The sequence below is a fragment of the Rhamphochromis longiceps genome, linkage group LG4 (genome assembly GCF_057381845.1).
Source record: "Rhamphochromis longiceps isolate RC_006_pf linkage group LG4, R_longiceps_female_GT1.1, whole genome shotgun sequence".
NCBI classification, from domain to species: domain Eukaryota; kingdom Metazoa; phylum Chordata; class Actinopteri; order Cichliformes; family Cichlidae; genus Rhamphochromis; species Rhamphochromis longiceps.
In genome coordinates this window covers 5,303,702-5,324,502 of record NC_140560.1, presented here as the reverse complement: position 1 = coordinate 5,324,502, position 20,801 = coordinate 5,303,702, and the positions used below count along the sequence as shown (strand labels likewise).

At 42.6% G+C, this 20,801-nt stretch overlaps 2 protein-coding genes across 5 annotated transcripts in view; one reads left to right on the top strand and one right to left on the bottom strand.

Annotated features, from left to right (window-relative positions):
• tanc2a (tetratricopeptide repeat, ankyrin repeat and coiled-coil containing 2a) overlaps positions 1 to 6,536 on the top strand; it is a 57,058-nt gene extending 50,522 nt beyond the window's left edge. For all 4 annotated transcript variants that reach the window (XM_085402996.1, XM_085402994.1, XM_085402993.1 and 1 more), the window contains 4 exons: positions 13 to 104; positions 213 to 347; positions 463 to 563; positions 1,539 to 6,536. In XM_085402996.1, coding sequence (XP_085259122.1) covers positions 13 to 104; positions 213 to 347; positions 463 to 563; positions 1,539 to 3,402 — 2,192 coding nt within the window. In that variant the 3' untranslated portion in view covers positions 3,403 to 6,536. The remainder of the gene's footprint in view (positions 1 to 12; positions 105 to 212; positions 348 to 462; positions 564 to 1,538) is intronic.
• Positions 6,537 to 8,045: 1,509 nt separating this feature from the next.
• On the bottom strand, positions 8,046 to 17,849 carry cyb561 (cytochrome b561). The gene is made up of 6 exons (XM_085402992.1): positions 17,711 to 17,849; positions 15,212 to 15,419; positions 10,353 to 10,451; positions 10,144 to 10,247; positions 9,906 to 10,063; positions 8,046 to 8,833 (listed from the first exon to the last, which is right to left on the bottom strand). The coding sequence occupies exons 2-6, from the start codon at positions 15,414 to 15,416 to the stop codon at positions 8,641 to 8,643; spliced, it is 759 nt and encodes a 252-aa protein (XP_085259118.1). The 5' UTR covers positions 15,417 to 15,419; positions 17,711 to 17,849; the 3' UTR covers positions 8,046 to 8,640.
• Between the last annotated feature and the right edge of the window lie 2,952 nt (positions 17,850 to 20,801).

Below are 20,801 nucleotides of genomic sequence, written 5' to 3'. Positions count from 1 at the left end.
GTGTGTGTGTAGGACCTGCAACCTGGGCCATGGCGACCTCTAAGCCAGATATCTTAATGGTTCTGCTCAGTAAATTGATCCAAGAAGGAGATAAATTGTACAAGGTAGCGCACATTTCCATCTTGATGAGATTTGATTTGATTGACTCGATATCGATTTGATTCGATATTCCAAAGTTCTTTCTGAAAGAGTTTCTTTTTTTTTCTTTCCAGCAAGGTAAAGTGAGGGAAGCCGCTCACTCCTATCAGTCAGCTCTCCAGAAGTTTCCAGGAGACCAGCTGAAGACGTTCAAACAGCTCAGGGTGTGCGTGCTGCTCAACCTCTCACGCTGCCGCCGCAAGATGAACGTGAGGCTTCTTCTTACACACACACATGTTGAGAATATTTTGCTTATTATTTTGAAACAAATCTCATCTCGAAAACTTTATTTCAGTATTGATATATCGTTAATCTTCCTTACAGGACTTCAGCCTTGCTGAGGAGTTTGCTACCAAGGCCCTGGAGCTAAAAGCCAAATCTTATGAAGCCTTTTATGCCAGAGCCCGTGCCAAACGCAGCCGCAGGTAAACAGTGTCGTGAGAAATTGAATAAAACTAACTGATCGTCATCTTCTGAGAGTTTGGGTTCTTTGGATCTTCAGTAGTAGAACTGTGATGATTTTATTGTTTGACATTTTTAAACTATTTGAAACTTAGACACGAGATTGCAGTGAGAAAGAGTTGAGTAGTTTTAGGCTCACTACCATGTAAAGAAAACCTGAGAGATAGAGTGACCTGAACTGTAAGAAGTAGAAGACATATGTGCTGTCAGGTAAGGGTCTCATGTGTTTTAACTTGGCGGGGTGTTGTCAGTTTCCAGTTACCTCCATGCTAAGGCTCTACACAGTTTGCTAAGGCCTCAGTTACACAGGCCCAGAGACCAGCTGGCAATCCCCTGTTAACCTCCAATCACTAGGAAAGCAAAAAGGGTGCTGGACCAAAAACCATCTTGTGATTGCTTTCATTGCTAGAAGATTACTGCGGTCACTCATAGTTTGCATAGAAGATGCCAGCTTGTCTGCACTCAGTCACTAACTAACCACCATGTAGTGGTGAAGCATGAAAAAGTACAGCACAAACCAGAAACGGAGACCATTTCCCTTCAAAGTAAAAGTATTCCACTCTGTGACCACATGCAACTTCCTGCAACCGCTTGCCAACCAGACACACTTTCCACTAGTGACGAGTGGTTACCGTGGGGTCACTGACTGGCACCGTTCACCAGAGAGTAAAGACCTAAAGCTTTGACCTAGCATTGCCTTACAGTCACAGTGACTGAAGGCATAGATTTCAGATGGAGGGACACATTTTTAAGCCTGTTTTTTCTTTGTGAATGTGATTGCAGCAAATTTCAGGTAACCAGACATCGAAAGATTGGAACAGACCTTCTAAACACTGACAATATGAAACCTATAATTCCGGAAACATTCTGATATACACATTCTCTGTCATCTTCTGAAGTTTGTCCTGTTTTCACTCCTTGTCACTATCACAACCCAGACAATTCCACGCTGCTTTGGAGGACCTGATTGAAGCCAGCCGTTTGTGCCCATCCAACCGGGAGATTCAGCGCCTGCTGTCACGGGTCAAAGAAGAGTGTCGGCAGGCTGCACAGCAAAAGGACATTCATCCTCCATCATCTAATCACGTCTATCAGCAGAACATGTCCATCAGCGAGGCCAGGTCTAGAGATTCAGGTTGTTTGCAGGTACAGGATAGAGAGGGGCTTACAGAGGAAGAGGAGGAAGAGGAGAAAGCAGAGAGCAGTTTCAGGGAAAGAGACTCCTCTCCCTGTCACCTTCAACCTGCGGTTCAAAGTCTTGACACCCGCTGCCACTCTGGGGTACCATCGCCCTCCTCCCTTTCCCCCACTCATCTGTATCATCACCTCCCCAGTCCCACCCACGCAGCCTCCCTTTCTTCACCTAGTCACTCTGCACCTCCCCCTCCTTCCACATCTTATCACGATTTCAGCCCTACTTCCTCCCTAATCCAGCATCAGCAGCGAGGTGGCATAGTGTCTGAAAGTATGCCTACATTGTCCGAAAGTGGAGGTGTACAAAACTATCCACAGTCTGACTTAGATCAGAACCAGGGAGTCCAGCGTCACCCCCATCTGGCTGGTCAGAGGTTCCAGAAGCAGAACCCCGTCCAAGGCCACTGGCTCCAACCAGCCAAAGCACAGGTGGTCCGAACCAATCAGCCCAGTTCTTCTACCCACTCCAGCATGGTTTTGGGAAGTTCTGCCTATTCCCAGTTCGCCCATCTGCCCAAAGAACTAGCAGAGCTTGGGGAAGGCTTTTGCTCAAATCCTATGGATGTCAGGCCTAGCCCATTGGCTCAGCCTGGTCTGAGCTCTGGAGCTTCTTATGTACAGGATGAAGAAGAAGAAGTTGACCTGGTTAGCCAGGCCAGAGGCACATCTGGCTATGGGAAAGCAGCAGGAGCCGAGTGGGCGGGGGTAAACCGTTTTGGCCAGTCCCGTCAGTTCAGCCGTAACCAATCCAAAGCAGCCTACTACCCTTTGGAAGTTACAGAGGCAGCAATGGGGTCTTCAGATAGGCTTCAGTCATCGCACGATTATCAGTATCAACACCAGGGTGGTCTTCGACGTCCACTCAGTGCTCACCCAACCTCCTCCTCTGGTCATTCCCCTAGGCCTCTCATCCATTCCCAGAGTGTCAGCGTCCGTTTCTCCCCCAGCAGTGGTAGTCTTGCTACTGGACAGCCAGCTAATCTTGGGCCAGGCTTTAGGACATCGGCCTCTGTTCAGCACATGGATCTACCTTCAGATCTGGCCTCTGCTAGAAGCATTAGTGGTTACCATGATGATAACTTCCTGATCGCCTCTCCCCAGTCAGAAATATGCATGTCAGGAGGCGGGACTTACCCTGGAGAGGTGGGACGTTCATCTAGGAACACTCCTTTTATGGGAGTAATCGACAAGACGGCAAGGGTGCACCAGCAGTATCAGCAACAGGCTCCGTCCAGCTCAGCGTCCTGTCTCAGTCCGTCTCGCTCCTGGGCCGTGTCTTCAGTGGACACAGTTGTCACTTCGCCCAGCAAAAACCCCCCTCCACCCCAGCTCTCATCCTTTGCCTACCACAACCGCAGCAACAACAATGCCCACAATGGTCACGCCTCTTATGATAACCAGCTGGACTTCTATGACGTGACGCCAGGAAATGTTCATCAGGGTGAGGGCTCAGTGCAGGTTGCCTGTCAGAATCTCTCCTACATGGATGTGAAGGTGGCTCGGACGCTGCCCATGATCCACAGCTGCTCGGACAGACCGACTGAGAGACGTACGGGTCCTACGTCTCCGGTTAAACCAAAAAGACCCTTTGTAGAGTCCAATGTGTAAAGACAATACAAGAACATTAATGAAAAGTGGTATAAATGAAGTCACTGTACCGATATACTGGAAGACTGTTCTTGAAACAAAGTAATGTCAAGTTCCTACATTTAGTACTTGGAATGTTTATAAGAGCAAGACACACCAAGTTCAGACTGGGTAAAAGCTTTTGTTTTCATTTGGTTGTATTTGTTAGTATGCTTCAGAGAACTCCACCTCACTTGCTAGGTTAAGTGATTGCTCTATGTTGTTTTTGGAAAGAGTGCCACTTCATCTTAGGCATACTGACTCCTTCATGGTGAAGATGCCTAACCTATAAGAACGGCATGGAACATATTCACCAATAATGAACTGGTTCTGCCATTTGGAAGTGAAACATTAACAGGTGTTCACCTCACAAAGCACAAGAACGAAGAAGATAATTATGGAATAAGACTGTATTCTTCTTCTTGCACAATTCTGGCTTGAATTACATTTTAAAACTGCAGTTCAAGTCTAAATGGTGACGTCCAGACAGGAGAGAAAAAGCACCGCAATTACCTTTGCCTGCTGCCGACGCCTTTAATAAAGATCTCATTTCAAGATTGAAGCGCTTAAATAACACTGACTTGAAAGAAATGGACGAATCCAGGCTCGCGTCATTGTACCAGTCAAACGCTTGTTAGTGACCCAGACCCAAGCCATAGTTTGAGAAACTCGAAAATACTGTCATTGAATAAACACTGAGTTAAAAAAAAAAAGGAGAAAAAATTGTATTTATCTTTTTAAGTTATGTCTGTATTAAACTGTAAAGTTTCTTTTTGTTTTTTCTTAAAACGGTATTCCTTTGGGATTTGCCATCGTGTTTATTTTGGGGGATCGTCTGTGAGAACACGTAAACTGAAACTTTAGAGTTTTAGTTTACATGAAGCAGAAACTCTAAAGATGTTGGGTTAACATTGGTCTCTTTCTGGGTTCAATTAGAACGATATAGCGCATTTGTAAAAATTGGATTTTTTGGAAGGGTCATCCATTCAGCCTTTTTCTGTGCTCTCTGAAGGCCTTTTATATTCTGTAGTCCTAATGGTCTAATTATGCAAACCATATGATTCCAAGTGATACACCAGGGCTCTTCATACTGTATTATGTTGGAAACATTTTGCTTGTATGTGCCTCGGTTGTCAGTATTGTCAGTCACTCTCACTCTGACCATTAACTAGGCTTGACATGTAATTTCTGGATATTTGTCCTCAACAATGTGCATTTGAACTCTTTGGATGGTGTTGTATGTTTTTCTTGCCTTTCCAAAGATAACTGTGTAAAATTCCAATGAAACAATCTATTTATCTGCGCGAAACCAGCTTAATTTATGACCATGCCAAGCTAACTATCTTACCACCAACAGCAGCCACAGAGCCTTACCAATGAGGCCCAAAAATGTACCACTATTCAACTACATTCATTTACTGTGTTGAGGTTTGTTTGTTTTTCAAAAACTAAAGTTCAGTTCACTCTTTTCATCTTATCATCCACTGTGTATTTCACAGTCAGATCAGAATCGTAGCCTCACAAACATTAGCATACGTAGCCGTGTGTTTACTTACTCTTCAGATGGTTCCTCCAACTTTGGTGTGTTTCTGTGCTTGTTATAAACGCCTGCGCTCAGAAAAAGTTTAAAATCTTCAAACAAAATGTGAAGAAACAACTTCTCCAAAACATGTACATTGTACTGTGTTGGAGTAACACCATCTTAAGTTGTACTAGAGCCAGGCAGGACTTTTCATGTGAAATCGGTTTGTACCATGAGCTGGTGCAGTGAATCAATATAACCTTTATTTAATAATGTTCTTATTTATAGTGCTGTTCTGGGAAAAGGCAAATTCTCTTGAGGCAACAAGGGCAGAAATAAAAAGAGACAAGAAAAGTTTTTTTAAAAGTGGTGAAAGTTTTTGTTAGAATTTGCAAAGTATAATTAAAAAAAGGAAGTTTAGGTCAGAACATAGACCTAAATTTGGATGTTAAATAGGAAAAAAACTGTCGTAATCAAAGATGATAATTAAAATGTTTGTCTGCAACAAATGATTTTAAGTCAATAATCAAAAGTCTTATTATATAACAAACATTTATAGTTGTCGACAGTGTTTCTGCTTATGTGATATCAAAGACTAGGCGTCAGTAACAGTAACTGTGACATAAAAAAAGTTTTCCTCATTGTGCGACGTTACTGGGTTTTAAAAGTCGTTACTTTGAATGGAAAATGCGTTTTTCTTATCGTACCTTAGATGCTAGGGCTAACAAACATCTGCTGCAATACAGAAATTACGCTGTTTCTTTTTTGCGTTTCCCAAAGTGATCACCATCTACTTGGGATTTTGAATGTTACCAATTTTTAGCACACTATCGTTTATGAATCCATCAAGCACATGCTTATTTATGTCTTTACAAGGTTTTCCTTTCAAACCAGTAGTTTGCCTAGCTTGCTAAAACAGATAAAACAGACAACATATTTATGGCAAAAGACACGGTTTACTGCTCAAAATGCTTTTGTCTATGTCAGCAAGGAATGATTTAACTTTTCCATCTTAACCTTGTTAACGACAAGGGGAGGTGGCTAGCTGAATATTTAAAAGAGGGACAAGTTTCACTTTAATGATATATTAAGATCAGGCTTCTTTAAAACTGTCTTTTATAAACATGAATGCCAGTTTTTGTACATTTGTAGTGCTTTTTTCCCCCAAACTTCTCACTTTCAGTTGCTGTTGCTGATGAAACAAGTGATGTCTGACACAGCACACACAGTACAGTCTCTGACCACTGCCATCATCTCGTACTGCTCAGGGGACTGCAGCTGTGAGATGATATTAGCAATTTGATGTTCAAAGTGAAAACGTGGAAAATCTGTTAGCAAAACTGTGTGTTGTGCATCACATGTAGGATGTTTACCTTCTGTCTGCATTGGTGCCTGACTGTGAAATATCCCGTCAGAACAGAGCCAAGTCAGTGTGTACTTTGGGCTCTTTCACAGTGTGTAAGATGAGCTTACATTTAAAACCAAGGATGGTGACGGGAAGAGCTTCATTATCAAACATTTCAAGCAACATGAATGTGTTTTTGGCTCATGTGGAATCACTGAGTTAGAAAGAGGAATAAAGCTGAATAAAAGACTGAACTGTAAGTCTGTCTCTCATTGTGTGACCCAACAAGGAAAAGCTTTTTTGGGTATAATCTTACATTAGAACAAGAACATTACCTTCTTGTTGTGTTGATCTTATATGCAGTGCTCTTACAATAACTGATTGTTTTTTGGCCACTTGGGGGCAGCAGAAGCAATCTAAATAGAATATTGATTTTAACATAAAGCACCAGTCAGTGGGCTATCGGGCCTTTTATGATTGCTTTGTAAGAATGAGCCAGACTGCTCCTTCGGCCATCCTAAACTTTTTTCTGTGGAAAACTTTAGGAGTGGCAAGCGCAGCTCTCAGGGTGAACTACAGATCTTTTATCTGTTTAACCTTTCAGGAAATAAAGTGGGAACAGACCTGAACTGGCCATCAAACTGCTTTTCAGTTCCATGTCCAGTTACATTTGAGCGTTAGAAAATGTAAACCCTGAACAGTTAACGTGATCCCCACTTAGATTATTACTGAATGTCTGCACTTCAATGACATCTTGCCTGTGTGATTTAAAATCCACTATGTTGGTGTACAAAGACAAAACGACAAAACTGGTGCAGCTTAATGCACATAAAGGTGACGTGAACAGCTTGTTACGTACAGTAAAAATGTTTGTTTTAGAATGTTCATTTTAAAACAATCTACAATTCAAATATGTTTTCTTGCTGCTTTCACATCCAATGTTAAAAATCTGGGGAAAATAATTTCAAACACTTTATTTCAGGTTGTCCTGATGAGATCGCGACTTCCTGTGAACAACGACACTGTCACAACTTACAGAAAAATGAACAACCTCCACCAAGCTCTCTCTGAGGCACAAAGACTGAAGTCCGAGCCGAAGGCGAGCAAAACAAAAATAAGTAGATTTAAAACATACATGTAGGTATTTGAATACACACAACAGGTTATTGAAGCATTTAAACAGGAACAGTTAATGATAGGATTCGGTCAGAAAACAGGACTTTATGGTACTGCAGGTCACGAAGACGGAGCAACAGCAGAGGAAATTTTATCATACAACCAATTCACACCACCTTTAATGCCACATATTGACCCCAAAATGAACGTGGACCTGTGGCTCTTTAGTTACACAGAGAGGAACATGAGTGGAACTCAACCAATGTTCACAGACAGAAAAGCAGCACGGAGAGTAGACAGCGGCTGCGGAGAACAGTTTTTGAACACGTGGTTCTCCAGCAGAGCACCAGCGCACCACCCTGCACCACCATGCTCCACCCTGCTCACAGAAAGGCTACGTTTGCAGGATTTGTACAATTGTTCTGAGGGTAGTGTAGCTTCTTTTTGAGCGTCAAAGTAGAAATTTGTGTTTGTGGTTTCTTTCTTTAGTCAAATTTAATTCCCCTGATAAGGTGCCAGATTTACTAAAAAGGATAGCATCAGCACAATCACCAAATAACGCCCATGGCAGCCATCTGCTGTGACTTTCTGGAAGGTACAACTTGAATCTTCTCACACCGCTGTCTGTCTGAGGGTTAAGACCTGGTTTTAGAGTTATGTTAGGTGTGAGATTTACTGTAGTTAATACGGTTAAAATTGGGGGTGAGACGCTGGGAGTGCATTAATGTCAATAACTGTCCTCACAAAGCCGACACAGAGCAGAGCTGAGGAGGAAAGGACGGGAGAGGAGAACACTGCAGCTACTCCGGTCAGCTGATGCTACATCTTTAATATAGTTAAGACACAATGATAAAACACAAGTGAAGGAATCCAAGACACATTTAAGCAAAACGAGAATCCCAACCTAACCATGAACACTGCACAACAGGAAACAATAAAATATAAACTGCGCCCTTCAACTACACAAACATGACGTACACAAACATCCATATCACAATGTGTAGTGAAACAGTACATTTTTAACTATGTTTGTATAAATGTTTTTCATGACAAAGCTGACAGAGCTGGTTGGTATAATAACATGAGAAGGACAGTTATTACAGATTTCTGTTCTTACTTCACTGAACCTAAAGCTGAACTCATTTTCTGACAGGTATGCAGGTACTAACAGAGACTGGTAGCACAGGTGGTCTGTTGGCTCTGTAGATGTAGATCACAGAGAGGCTTCAGAGTGAGATTAAGGCGTGGTTGGTGATCCCCCGTCAGTCAGTGTCTTGAAATGGACGGACAGAGCTTCTTCCTCTGGGTTTGGTGGGCGTCTGTACTCCTCCCTCGTCATCAGGTGTCCCAGCACCAATCCAAAGCACACCAACAGGATACCCAAGACGTTGGCCAGCACTCCCTCTGGGGTGAACTTAGAGTAGGTTGGCCTGGCCCCAAGGAAGCAAGGAGACATCATAAGTGGGTAAGGGCATAGTAAAATTTAAGGTTAGTTGAGATAAATCAGGAGCAGATGGTGGTTATTGAGGATTTGCAGACATGTGACCACAAACCATGTGATGTTAACTTGTCTGACATTCTGCACTTGTGACATTGTGGGATCAATGAATGTAGGTCACTCAGTGACCATCCCTCAACCAGCAGTTGTGAGGGAAAATTTAGTACTCCCCGACTTTACTGCGAGTGGTTGGTGGAGTTTGCTGGGAAATGATTGCTTAAGGATCACACAGACCTACAGACTGGTCAGTGATCAACCTGGCAACCACGTGTCACCAGGGAAAAACTTATTCCGGTTGGCAATGACCTTCTTCCGATTGCTTTGGTCACTATCATATTGCTGTGTTTGTAGTTTGAATGGAAATGACAAACTTGCATTTTGGAAAGTTTTGCTACCTCTTAGCATGTCATTAGCAAGTATTTACAGACAACGATTTTAAAAAATTGCTCACAACCTCAGCAGCCTGCTAGGAGGTCTTTGGTGTAGCGCCTTCTTTGCAACCAATTTCATGCAGCCAACAACCTCCAGGAACCACTACACATTTTCCTTAGCAACTGGTGATTGTACCATGTCCACCATGGTAGGCAACAAGAGCAGTGTGCGGATGTACTGGATTAGAGTGGTGGATTTCTTTTTATCAGAGCCATCTGACTTCTGAGATCCAAGCTGTAATCAGCGATGACCCTAACTAAAAAGGCCTTTACGCACCAGACTCGTAATATCTGATATGAAGCCATTAAAACCGGCCATGTTATATTCCCTGGACAAATGTCCAGCTTTATATTTTCAGATCAAACCACTGGTGCTGACTATACAATAATGTGGAAATAGTCAAATAAATGTAGTTACTTAAGCAAGAAATGATTTCAAAAAGAAATGACAAAAACACAACGACCTTCACAAGCCACTCATGTGATGTCATATTGTCTGTGGTTTATGCCTAAAGAACATCACTAATGAAATGAAGAGGAGACGAGGGGGCAGATACTCGAGTACAGACATACATGATGTTGAAGAGGAGCGTCTCCGTGATGCCCAGCAGGCTGGTCCCTACGGACATTACCAGCAGAGCCAGGCCACAGAACACGTGGACAGGCAAGTATGAGGCTCGTAACCATGCCGACGCAACAGGAAACAGGAAGAACATCAAACCCATCACCCACTGGCAAAAATGGAGGGATAAAAAGTTTAGTGTTGTAATGTGTTACATTTGCTGCAGAGATTCAGTCTGTGTGTGTGTACCTGTAAGCAGAACAGGATTAGGGTAGTCATACCGCACCAGCTGTGTAGAGAGTACATGTCAGGAATCTTGGCTGCCCTGTGGTAGTCAAACACAGCCACAAAACCTGCACGCACGCATAGAGCAACATGTCAGACGGACACACACATGGTTATTTAAAAAAAAACAAACATCTGCAGCAGTCAGACGCCGGCTGATGTAGCTCCCTTACCTACAATACTCATGATGAGAGCGAGCAGGTGAATAATGCCGTGAAGCAGCTTTACGTTCTTCTTCGGCTCATTGTGAAACACTCTGTAGACCAGGATGGCTGGAGAGGCAGACAGACAGAGACATGGAGACAGAGGGAAGACTATAGAATCCATTAAATGCATTTAACACTGATCAAACATTACACACATGTTAATTGCTGTTTGTTCTTTTTTAGACTTTTGTTTTTTCATCCAATGCAGTCTGAAACAGCAAAACATGATTCATACTCATATTTCATAACCTCAGGGTCGGTGGTTCGATCCCAGGCTGCCTCCTGGCTGCATGCCAAATATCCTTGGGCAAGATACTAACCCCATGTTTGCCTACTGGTGGTGGTCAGAGGGCCCAGTGGCGCCAGTGTCCGGCAGCCTCGCCTCTGTCAGTGCGCCCCAGGGCAGCTGTAGCTACAATGTAGCTGCCATCACCTGTGTGGACCCATTGTCCATCATTTTTAAAGGTGCCTGGCAGAATGTGACACGTTACTAATGAATGAAGATGTCTGCAATCAGTCTTTAACACGGTGCACGCCTGTAAGCTGTTTGCATTGACCACTGGGCAACAAAATTAGAAGACCATGTAAAGTATGGAAGGAATCACAAGTAAAAAGAAACAATTGTTATTTTGAGGTCTATCTTTACTTTGCTAGAAACATAATCTGTATTTTATTCAGAATTCAAGGCAACACAACTAAACAGCATGATTGTGTGTCACTTCCTGCAGTGACACCATTATTGGAGCTAACATTTGATTTTCTATAAAATAAAGCAATTACAGATTCCTTCCTTCATTCCTTCTATCCAGTATAAGGTCACAGTGGGGCTGGAGCTTATCTCAATGGTTATGGCTCCAGAGGCAGAGTACACCCAAAACAAACTGCCAGCCTGTTCCAGGGTACCAGATACAGACAGACAATCTGTCAAGCTCACAGCCACACACTAATTTAGAATGAACAATCACACGACCCCCTATAAGCAAGCATTTGGCAACAGTGGGAAGGAAAAACTCCTTTTTAACAGGAAGAAACCTCCAGCAGAACCAGAGTCAGGACGGTCCAGCTGGAAGTGAGGGGACACTGTGGTAAAAGGTCAGCATTAATACTGTGCAGCAACTGAGCCTCCAGCTCTACCACACACACTCTCTAATTGTTCTCAGCATAAATCCTTCATTCACCCACCTGAGCCAACAGCTTTGTTTAATTTCCACTTCACAGCGTCACAGAGATTTAAGCCACCTCATGGGGGTGCAAGATACTCAAAAGAACCCAATATTAAAGGCGAAGGAGGGGGGCATGAGCTGAAGTGTAACAGCATTAGTGTGGACATGTGTTTGTTTCTGTGTGAGGAACACCCCCAGGAGGTTTCCATTTCACATCAAGATCCTTCCTCAATCTCATTCTAATGTCCAGTTAACCTTTGTTTTTATTGCTCTAATGCAATCTAGCACTGAACCAGTTGAGCTAATGTGGTTACTCTCATTAGAACGGTACCCAGGGCTGCGGACACAAAGCAAAGTCTGCTGCAGCATGAGCAGGTGGCAGCAATACGTCAAAAACAGTGACGGTGTGTCCAAAACAAATCAAGTTGAGCTGGATGACTGACGGCACCATCAAAAGGGAAAATCTGCATTAAAAAGAAACTGAACACGGGAATTGGAAAGAATGGCCTAACCAAGCTGCTATATAGTGTCATTTAGAAACAATGAATGAATGAATACATTTAGACGTATTAATGGCTTGTGTGGCACAGTAATTGCTGGTGGGCAGTCTCTCCACATCATGTCCACATACCAAGCGTCTGGATCAAATGAACATGTGACATCTGAAGTTCAAGTCAGATTTGACAAAATTCCTACAATTTTTATGCTGTTTAAGTATTTAGTGTGACAGAGCAACTTCACCTCAGCTGTCATTTGCACTTCCTTTAATCTGGCTGTGTGGATGTGTATGTCGTGTGGGCGTGTCATCCAACTGTCTTAATGTGTGGGGTCAAGTGTGTTCTGCATTTTTCACTGTTGTAACGTTGTATTGTGGTGATCTGAGTTCAGTCTTGAATGATGTTCATCGTGCTGTTGCAGAGTGACTAAGACTAAAGCTACATGAAGACTACATACAAAAGCATGCAGTGCTGTGCAGACATCTTAAGCCACTCTTCATTTTCTTATATTTTCCGTTTTCAGCAGTCAGACTTTCATTATGTTTTTCTTAAGTCTTCTTGAGCAGAAACTCTTCCAGCTTTCTGAAGGTCTTACATTGACTGCATTTTCACCCATTTTCAGTCCAGTCCTTGTACCTGACCGTTTGAAGAGGAATGTTTTTTTGTTTTTTGAGCCACTTAACACTGGCCTAAAAAAAAATCAACAATACAGTGTGACAGATATAGAATAATATTCCTGCACCAACAAGGTGATTTCCCGAGTTACTAGCAGTAACCCAAGTTTCTGGCAATCCGTCCAAGGATTTCTTTTTGACACCCAATGGCCGTCAGGATGGTGTCGACTAGCCTGTAGAGGTCAGTGTGTCCCATCATGGGGATGCCTCCCCACACCATCACTGACCCACCACCAGAGATGTCAGTCTGAACAATGCTAAAGGCCGCATCCCATTCTCCAGAGCTTCTCCAGGGTCACGTGTGTCACTCAAGGTGAACATGCTCTCAATGGTGGACCGGCCAGTTCTGGTATTTGATGGCATACAGGGCTCTACGGTACCAGACGGTTCTACCCTCATAAAGTCTGTTTATGATTTTTTTGGGTCAGAAACATTCACACCAGTGGTCTGCTGGAGTTCATTTTGTCGCTCTGGTAGTGCACACCTTGTTCCTCCTTGCACAAAGGAACAGATACTAGTCCCAGTGATGGATTGAGGGCCTTCTACCACCCTGTCCAGCTCTCCTACAGTAAATGCCTGTCCCCCAGAACCTCCTTGTGGCAGTGTTGGGCAGCTGATGATATACTCTGATTAAAAAGTGTTGCTTTATTTTTTTTTGTAGAGCCTCATCCTTTTGTTTTCATCGAGTTATAACTAGCTACATTTGTGCATAAAGGATGACAAAAGGCAGAGTAAATACATGAAAAAGCTGAGTCAAAAATATTATTTCACTTTCATCTAACAAACTAACTTCCTTCTTAATGTCAGGTATCAAATTAACTGGTAATCTGGTAATTAGCATGAAGGTCAATTGCAACTAACCTGAACTCTAACACAAGAATATTTGATTTTGTTTATACAATTTTGACAGTCAGGGTGCAAATAACATAATAATTCCAACTGACACATTTTAAAACTGGTGGAGTGCAGCTAGCAGCGGTTAGCTCAATATATCCAGCACAGGGAGGCTACAGCATGAACAAACAAGAAGACCCAGTTCTGAGAAATACCATAATTGGACAAGAGAATTTAAAGACCAATAGAGTGGAGGCCCTCTGCTGTCAGTGCAAAATATGCTGTTGTTTGCTGACTGGTGCTTTTTTGTGCCACTTTTCCCTTTAGAGTCATCCTGTCAAACCTTTACTGGATGCGTGACAAAAACACACACGCAAGCTGTTTACATTCATTCAGTGATGCAAACCATTCCCCCTTTCCTCTGTTTGTCTCAGTCCTGCTGGGTCAGGTTAGGGAGGATTGATGGGTGTCTGGCCAGCGTTAGCTTAATGTAACAAGTCAGCAAAACAGTGGCTTGAGGCTACGATGCACTGGTGCACACTCATAAGCTCAGACACACACACACACACACCAACAGTCCTGCTAATTTAGAGCAGCCATTTTCTGTTGAGCATTTTGCAAGGAAAAAAAGAGAGAGGAACAATCACTGACTGCAAGTTTTTCAAATTATTCTAACATTTTCAGCTGAGCTCTGGCTAACTGGTCAGCTGGATAGCACTTTGATATTTCAGCAAGAACTCTCTGCTCTGCTTCTATAAAGCATTTATGGTGCTCAATGGAAACAAGCCCACGATTGGGAGCAGGGCTGGCTTGTGTTTTAGCCACATGCTCAATAAACAAATATCAGTATCAGCTACGAGATGTTACATTTTAAATTAAGTCGCCTATTTCTACCCCAGGTGGTGCAAGTTAAGAGTTTAACTTGAATAACATTGAAACACTTACCAAAATGCTCAACTTGTTTTAAATTGAACATGATGTCTTTGTTTGATTTCATGTTGATTCTGGGTTTTGTGTGTGTGTGTGTGTGTGTGTGTGTGTGTGTGTGTGTGTGTGTGTGTGTGTGTGTTAGTACTTGTTTGCATTAATAACCTCCTGTCTCTATCTTTATTCTTCATACAATGTGTTCTGTTCAATAAATCTTTTATAGATGATACAGATGATATTTCATGACTTCCCTGGATTATTGCTTAACACTAACATTAGGGATCTAAAATGTTTGACAGTAGCACGGTCGGTATGTCTGCTGGAAAAAAACCAAATACATAATAAACAAACATTTTATATCAATTTTATTTTATTTATGCAGAGTAAATTTGCAAAAGCAGTCGCCTCAGGTACTTTATCTTGTAAGGTAGAAACCCGACAACAATACAGAGAAATCCTCAACAATCAGCCGACCCCTTTTGAACAAGCACTTGGCCACAGTGGGAAAGAAAAGCTCCCTTTTAACAGGAAGAAACTTCCAGCAGAGCCAGGCTCAGGGAGGGGCGGCGATCTAGCCTGACCTGATGGGGAGTGATGGGTGAGGAAAGTAAAGCCTTTTTTTAACAATGAAAAAAGTATAATACAATCACAGAGATGCATCACTCAGTTTGAGCCACATCCTGATTAGGCTGAGGTTCTACCTGTACACTCATTGATCAGTGTGGACTCACCATCTCCATGCAGAAAGACCAGGCCCAGCACCATACACAGAGGGTGGATGTTAAACTCCTGCTTTGAGCCATTCCAGGCAAAACCTCCACGGAAGTGACCCATCCACACACCGGTTAGCACCACCGATGCCAAACCCAGCACCTGGGACACTCCCACCAGCCCCGCAAACGCAGCGCGACTACGACGGGGGGCAGAGTCCTCCATGATCTGAGAGACAGGAACAGAGCAGTTAGAACCGATGCCTTAGGCTGCACCATTTGCTGAATAAAATCAAAGTAAATTCAATTAGAAGGATGGGTTAGACAAAGATAAACACAGAGCATCAACAAAGTACCTCATAAACATTATTTTTCATCATGTCACATTATAAAGAGTTTGACTTATTTGAGCTTTTGAGAGGAAAGAAAGCTAAAATAACTCATATTTGCTTCAGGAAATTTTGCAGTACGAGAAAATCTGTACCCATGAAACATAACATCAGCCAACATCACTCCTGCATTTGTATTCCATCTTTAGGGTCTGTCTTTCACCAGCCAGTGTCAAAGACTGGGCAGTGAAAAGACTCACCAAGGGGCCGTCTACCATGCTAAAAGGATTTAGCTGAACAGTCTTCCATCTATAAAAAGAAATATAAATATCTAAAAACAGATATACTGAATGCCCTCTGTGACTGATTCAGGATTCAGGCCTGCTAGAACATAAAATCAGGCTCTAAACCCTTCATACACTGGTAACAAAAAGCACTACACATACATCATGACATGTCTGTTATCGTGTGCTAATATCCGGCAACGACACTCTTCTCATTCCTTACAATAAGGAATGAGAAGAGTTATGGGTTAGTTTCAGTTTCTTGGGTAAGTTTTTCATAAGATGCCGTATTAGTGTATAAAATAAGCATAGAGCATGTCAATTATATTAACATGCAAGTACCACATGCACTCTGATCAGGCATAACATTAGGTCTGATCATGCCTATTGTGTTGGTCCCATTTTGCTGCCAAAGCAGCCCTGACCCACTAAAGCATGGACCAAGTAGTTAGCAACAGATCCTTTAGACTTGGAAGTTGTGAGGTGGGGCTTCCAGAGACTGGAATTGTTTGTCCAGCGCGTCCCACAGATATTCACTTTGTGGAAGGGCATATTTTCCTGCTGAGAGAAGCTACAGCCATCAAGGAATACCGTTACCATGAAAGGGTGTTCATGGTCAACGCAATGCAACAATGAACCTCCATTTAGCAGCAATAACAAGGTTAAAAAAAAGGTTTACTGCTGCTAAAGGAGACCGTTCTTGCTCTCTGAACTTCCAGTTTCTTAATGGATGTCCACCAAGGGAAGGAAATCACCTGCTGTGCTCTACTTTGTCACTGATAGTCGGTTGTTTATGGCCATTCCAGGCTCTGGTTGCCTGAATTAATGAATTTGCTATCCTGACATAGATCTGTTATCCTTTGCTCTCATGCTAGTAGTCGCATTAGTCAAAATAGCTGTTGGTCCCAAGTTTAATTATTCTCAACTCTGAGGCAAGCGATTAAAGGAACAGCCAATGGGAATGCAGAACACTGTTGATTGACATAGGACAGCGAATAGGCAACAGGTGTTCTTCTTCTGTTTCACAGGAAGTAGTTTGCCTGGAAGTTTAGAAAATGTTGTTCTGGTGCCAGCACTTATTTCACCCATAGTCACTTGAACGTCATTGACTTTCTATGGTCTCTGCTCACCTTGTGGTTGTTGCTCTTCACCTCTCACTGAAATTCTGCTAAACATCAGCTGGACAAGCCTAAATCCTGATGCCACTGCCACCGTGCTTCTTCTTTGGGTTGATGTTTTCATGCTGTTAGGCATTCCCTAATGTGCGTCTAAGAAATGCATTAAAAGGTATAAAAATAGCATAAAATGGAATAACCTATTTGTAATGGCTCCTTCATGTACTTACACGTCTTTGGCTCTGAACTGCGCTAAACTACTGACGCATAAAAGGAGCAAAAAGTCTGTTTCGTTTCACAACAGGATCTTAAAGTTCCTGATGTCACTGTTACAGAACAGAATCACCATGGCACGAACACAGCCAGCACCACACTGGCTTGAAGCGGAAGATTTAAAAATAAAAACACACAGGAGCCCGTGTCTGCTGTGTTTTATCATGCTTCATATCAACCCAAAAGGCACAAAGTATCAATGACGCTCCCAATGCATAACAGGAAGTGTGTCACAGCTGTTACATGAGGACTGGAGCACAGAACAGCCGAATCCAACGGATTTCCACGACTGCAGCTCAAACTCCATTATCAGCTCCTCTTTGTTACAATTCACCTTCCACGCACACACACGGGAAGAATGACAGCAAGTCAAACAGTCGTGTTCACGCTCCCACGGTGCGCTGTTATCTGTGGGATCAACGGGACTCTCCAGCCTGCTTTAGCTGTGTCTGAGTTATGTTCACAGTGACTGTGGAAAGGCACAGAGCATAAGGTTGACAGGAAGCGTGGAGTACTTACTGCGCTCCACGGTCTGCTCGGCTGTAGCGAGGAAGTCCTGCAGAGTGGACTTTACAGATCCGCCTTCCTCCTCCTCCCCTGCCTGCCACCGGGCTCAAGTGCGCCTGTGTGTGGGTGTGTGTGTTTGTTTTGGGTGGCCTTATTAGACCAAAAAAAAAAAAAAGCCCACGTGACTTTAGGACGGCGATGAGCAGTGGAAAGCATACTTATGTTTATATATGTATGTGATCGTGTTAATAATATTAATATTATTATGAGGATGATGATATGGGGCTCAAACTCTGATGTACACACAGCTCACACAGAGGATTCCAAGAAAAATGAATCATGAAAATGAGATTTTACGTGATAAAACGTCACGACAGCGTCAAGGGAGGGGTGGGAGGGGGTTGTCTGCGTGGACTTATGACTAACAGCTTCGATGTAAAGGTTTGTTGCCTTGACAACGCTGGAGTGGGAAAGATGGAGGTGGGTGCGTGAGCGAGAAGAAGAGGAGGAGGAAGATGGGAGCGCTCGTCTTTGAATGAGAGCAGCTCGTTAGTGGAGACGCAGACAGTCATAGCCACCAGTGCTTTTAAAGGCACTACCCACTCGTGTGGATTCTCAGTTTGCGTTACCTTCCAGAAAGCAAGTTTCACTCAGAGTAATGAAGACAATGGACGCAGGGGCGGAAGGGGGTGTTGATGTGGCACAGTAATCGGAAAAATTCACCAGTGTATCGCTGTAAATGTATAACTATGTGCTGTCAAGAAACACTATCGATGAAATATGTTGGGTTAATAGATGGAAGCAGCACTACATCTTATTATTAGCTCTAGCCCTATTAAGTCACCATTAAACCTTCTTTTTTATGTTTACAGAATTCTGGTGGGTCTGTGCACATTAAAATCATTATAATTCATTGAATTATCAGATGCTTTTGTTTGTTTAAAAAAAAATTCTGATAGAATTTCCCAACTTCTTAAAACAATCACGGATACAGATCTACGTTCTGCGCATCATTTCCTGCATTCTCTTAAACCTTTAAGCATCAATATGTGCATGACAGCAGAAATATATTTATTCCAGTAAAGGAAAGCACACACACACACACACACAAGAAAAGCAAATCATGCAGGTAATAACATCAGCTACAATATAACAGTGAGGCTCTGTGGCACTCTGTGTCGCTGTCAAATTTTTCCTGTTAGCTGTTGTTGGACGGCTGTGGCTCAGGAGCAAATGCTGCTGTTTCAATGTGATCATGAGTCATTGCTCTTGTCTTGTAAATTTTATCAGGAGTGAATATACGTTCTTGATAAACATCAGGAAAAGAGATTGAAATTTACTTCAAAGAGCCGAGCGTCACTCTGAAGCCTTATCCGTGTTGTCAGTTGTCAGTTGGGAAAAGTGTCAACCTGTGGAGCTGCTGAAGTACAGTTTTACTCATGAAAAAAAGGTTTAACATAGCTTTGATTTTTAGTAGTCATCTTCATCTCCTCAGTGTTACTGAGGCTGACTGAAGACAAGAAGGTCAGGCCAATAAATCCTTAGGATTAGTCACCACCAACACTCCTAAACTTCATAAATAGTAGACTAATAGAATAGGAGACTTTGTACTCAGACTAAAAAGACCCAACATTATATGTTCTAATAATTTCCTGCAAAAATCACAGCATGATTTTGCTGTGTTGTTTTTTTTTTTTTAACACAGTAATATTCTGTAAATAACAATGCATTCTGGGAGCTTGTGGCTGTTTGGCCTTTAAATCACAATTACAAGCTCCACTGTAAATTTCACATTTACAGATGCACTCATTTCTAGTGGACTTGGACAAGCAGAAAAAAGGGTGAAAAAACAAAAACTATCGATTGAAGTGCACTTAAAAATACTGCGTTTACTCCTAAAATGTAGTAAAAGTACTGCGTTATTGCAATCACAGTAACATCCCTGCACTCTGCCTTCTTCTCCTCTTGAGGGCGCTGCTGTCTCGGATAATTCACCTTGTGATCGTGTGTTTAATGAGCAGCAGCTAAATCCTTGATGGTGTTGATCTTGGGGTTCTGGGGAGTTGTTAAGGGACAACAACAGATGACAGAAAATATACATCCTCCATGACGAGGTCTAATATCTGCATATACTCAATATTATCCAAACGTCCAGCTGCACTGCAACACAGGATGTGTTAAACTCACGTGTTTCTCAGGTGTGTGTGTGCCTAAAGCCTTACGCTGTCACCTTTTTTTAGAAGAAGGAAAGAGAACAGTTTGTCAAGGATATCTTCATTAATGTCAGAAATGGGTGGCTACAGCCCTGTGTGTGTGTGTGTGTGTGTGTGTGTGTGTGTGTGTGTGTGTGTGTGTGTGTGTGTGTGTGTGTGTGTGTGTGCGCGCGTGCGCGCTCTCTTTTTCAGTCTGACATTTCTGATTTCTCCTGTGACTCACTGGAGGCTGACTCACCACTGCTCCTTTTGCGTAAGTGTGTGTGTGTGTGTGTGTGTGTGTGTGTGTGTGTGTGTGTGTGTGTGTGTGTGTGTGTGTGTGTGTGTGTGTGTGTGTGCGCGCGCCACATATTGACATGCTGTTTATTAATCTGTCCTCAACAGCCTCCATCCCCTTCCTTTCTTTTCATCTTTTAATGTCTTCTAACTTTTAATGACACCCATGTGCCCAGTTCTCCCCCTCTTCTTTCACTCTAATAATAAAGTCTCTTTGACCCTCCTTCAGTATGAATAAATTTTTTCTTTTTTTCCTACGGCTGTGGGTTTGAACCTGTCACATTTCTATTACTCTAAGATTGTACTTCCACCCACTGGTGCTGTATGATGTCACAATTAAAGAAACACTCGCACGTAAAGCTCACTTTTTCATTTTATAAAACTATGTTAAATACTTTTAGTTGCTAATGAGTTTAATAATACCACTGGAGCATTGTACTCATTTAAAGCTTTGGATATTTACTCATGGACTCTACTGGATTATGTTTAATGATTCAGAGTTGAAAATAATCCTCATTCAAGCTCTCAGCTGTATTTAGTAATTCTGGTTCTTGACAAAGACTTACATTGTATCTCTTCTTCTCTGCTGCAGATTTCTCCCGTGTGTGTCACAT

Excerpts from the sequence above, each read along its gene's own strand:
- cyb561 (XM_085402992.1), bottom strand. The coding sequence starts at position 15,416 with ATGGAGGACTCTGCCCCCCGTCGTAGTCGCGCTGCGTTTGCGGGGCTG. Across the intron at positions 10,248-10,352 it reads TCTCATCATGAGTATTGTAG|GTTTTGTGGCTGTGTTTGAC; the intron begins GTAAGGGAGCTA and ends GCGTGCGTGCAG. Across the intron at positions 8,834-9,905 it reads ACGCTCCTCTTCAACATCAT|GCCAACCTACTCTAAGTTCA; the intron begins GTATGTCTGTAC and ends CCTTGGGGCCAG.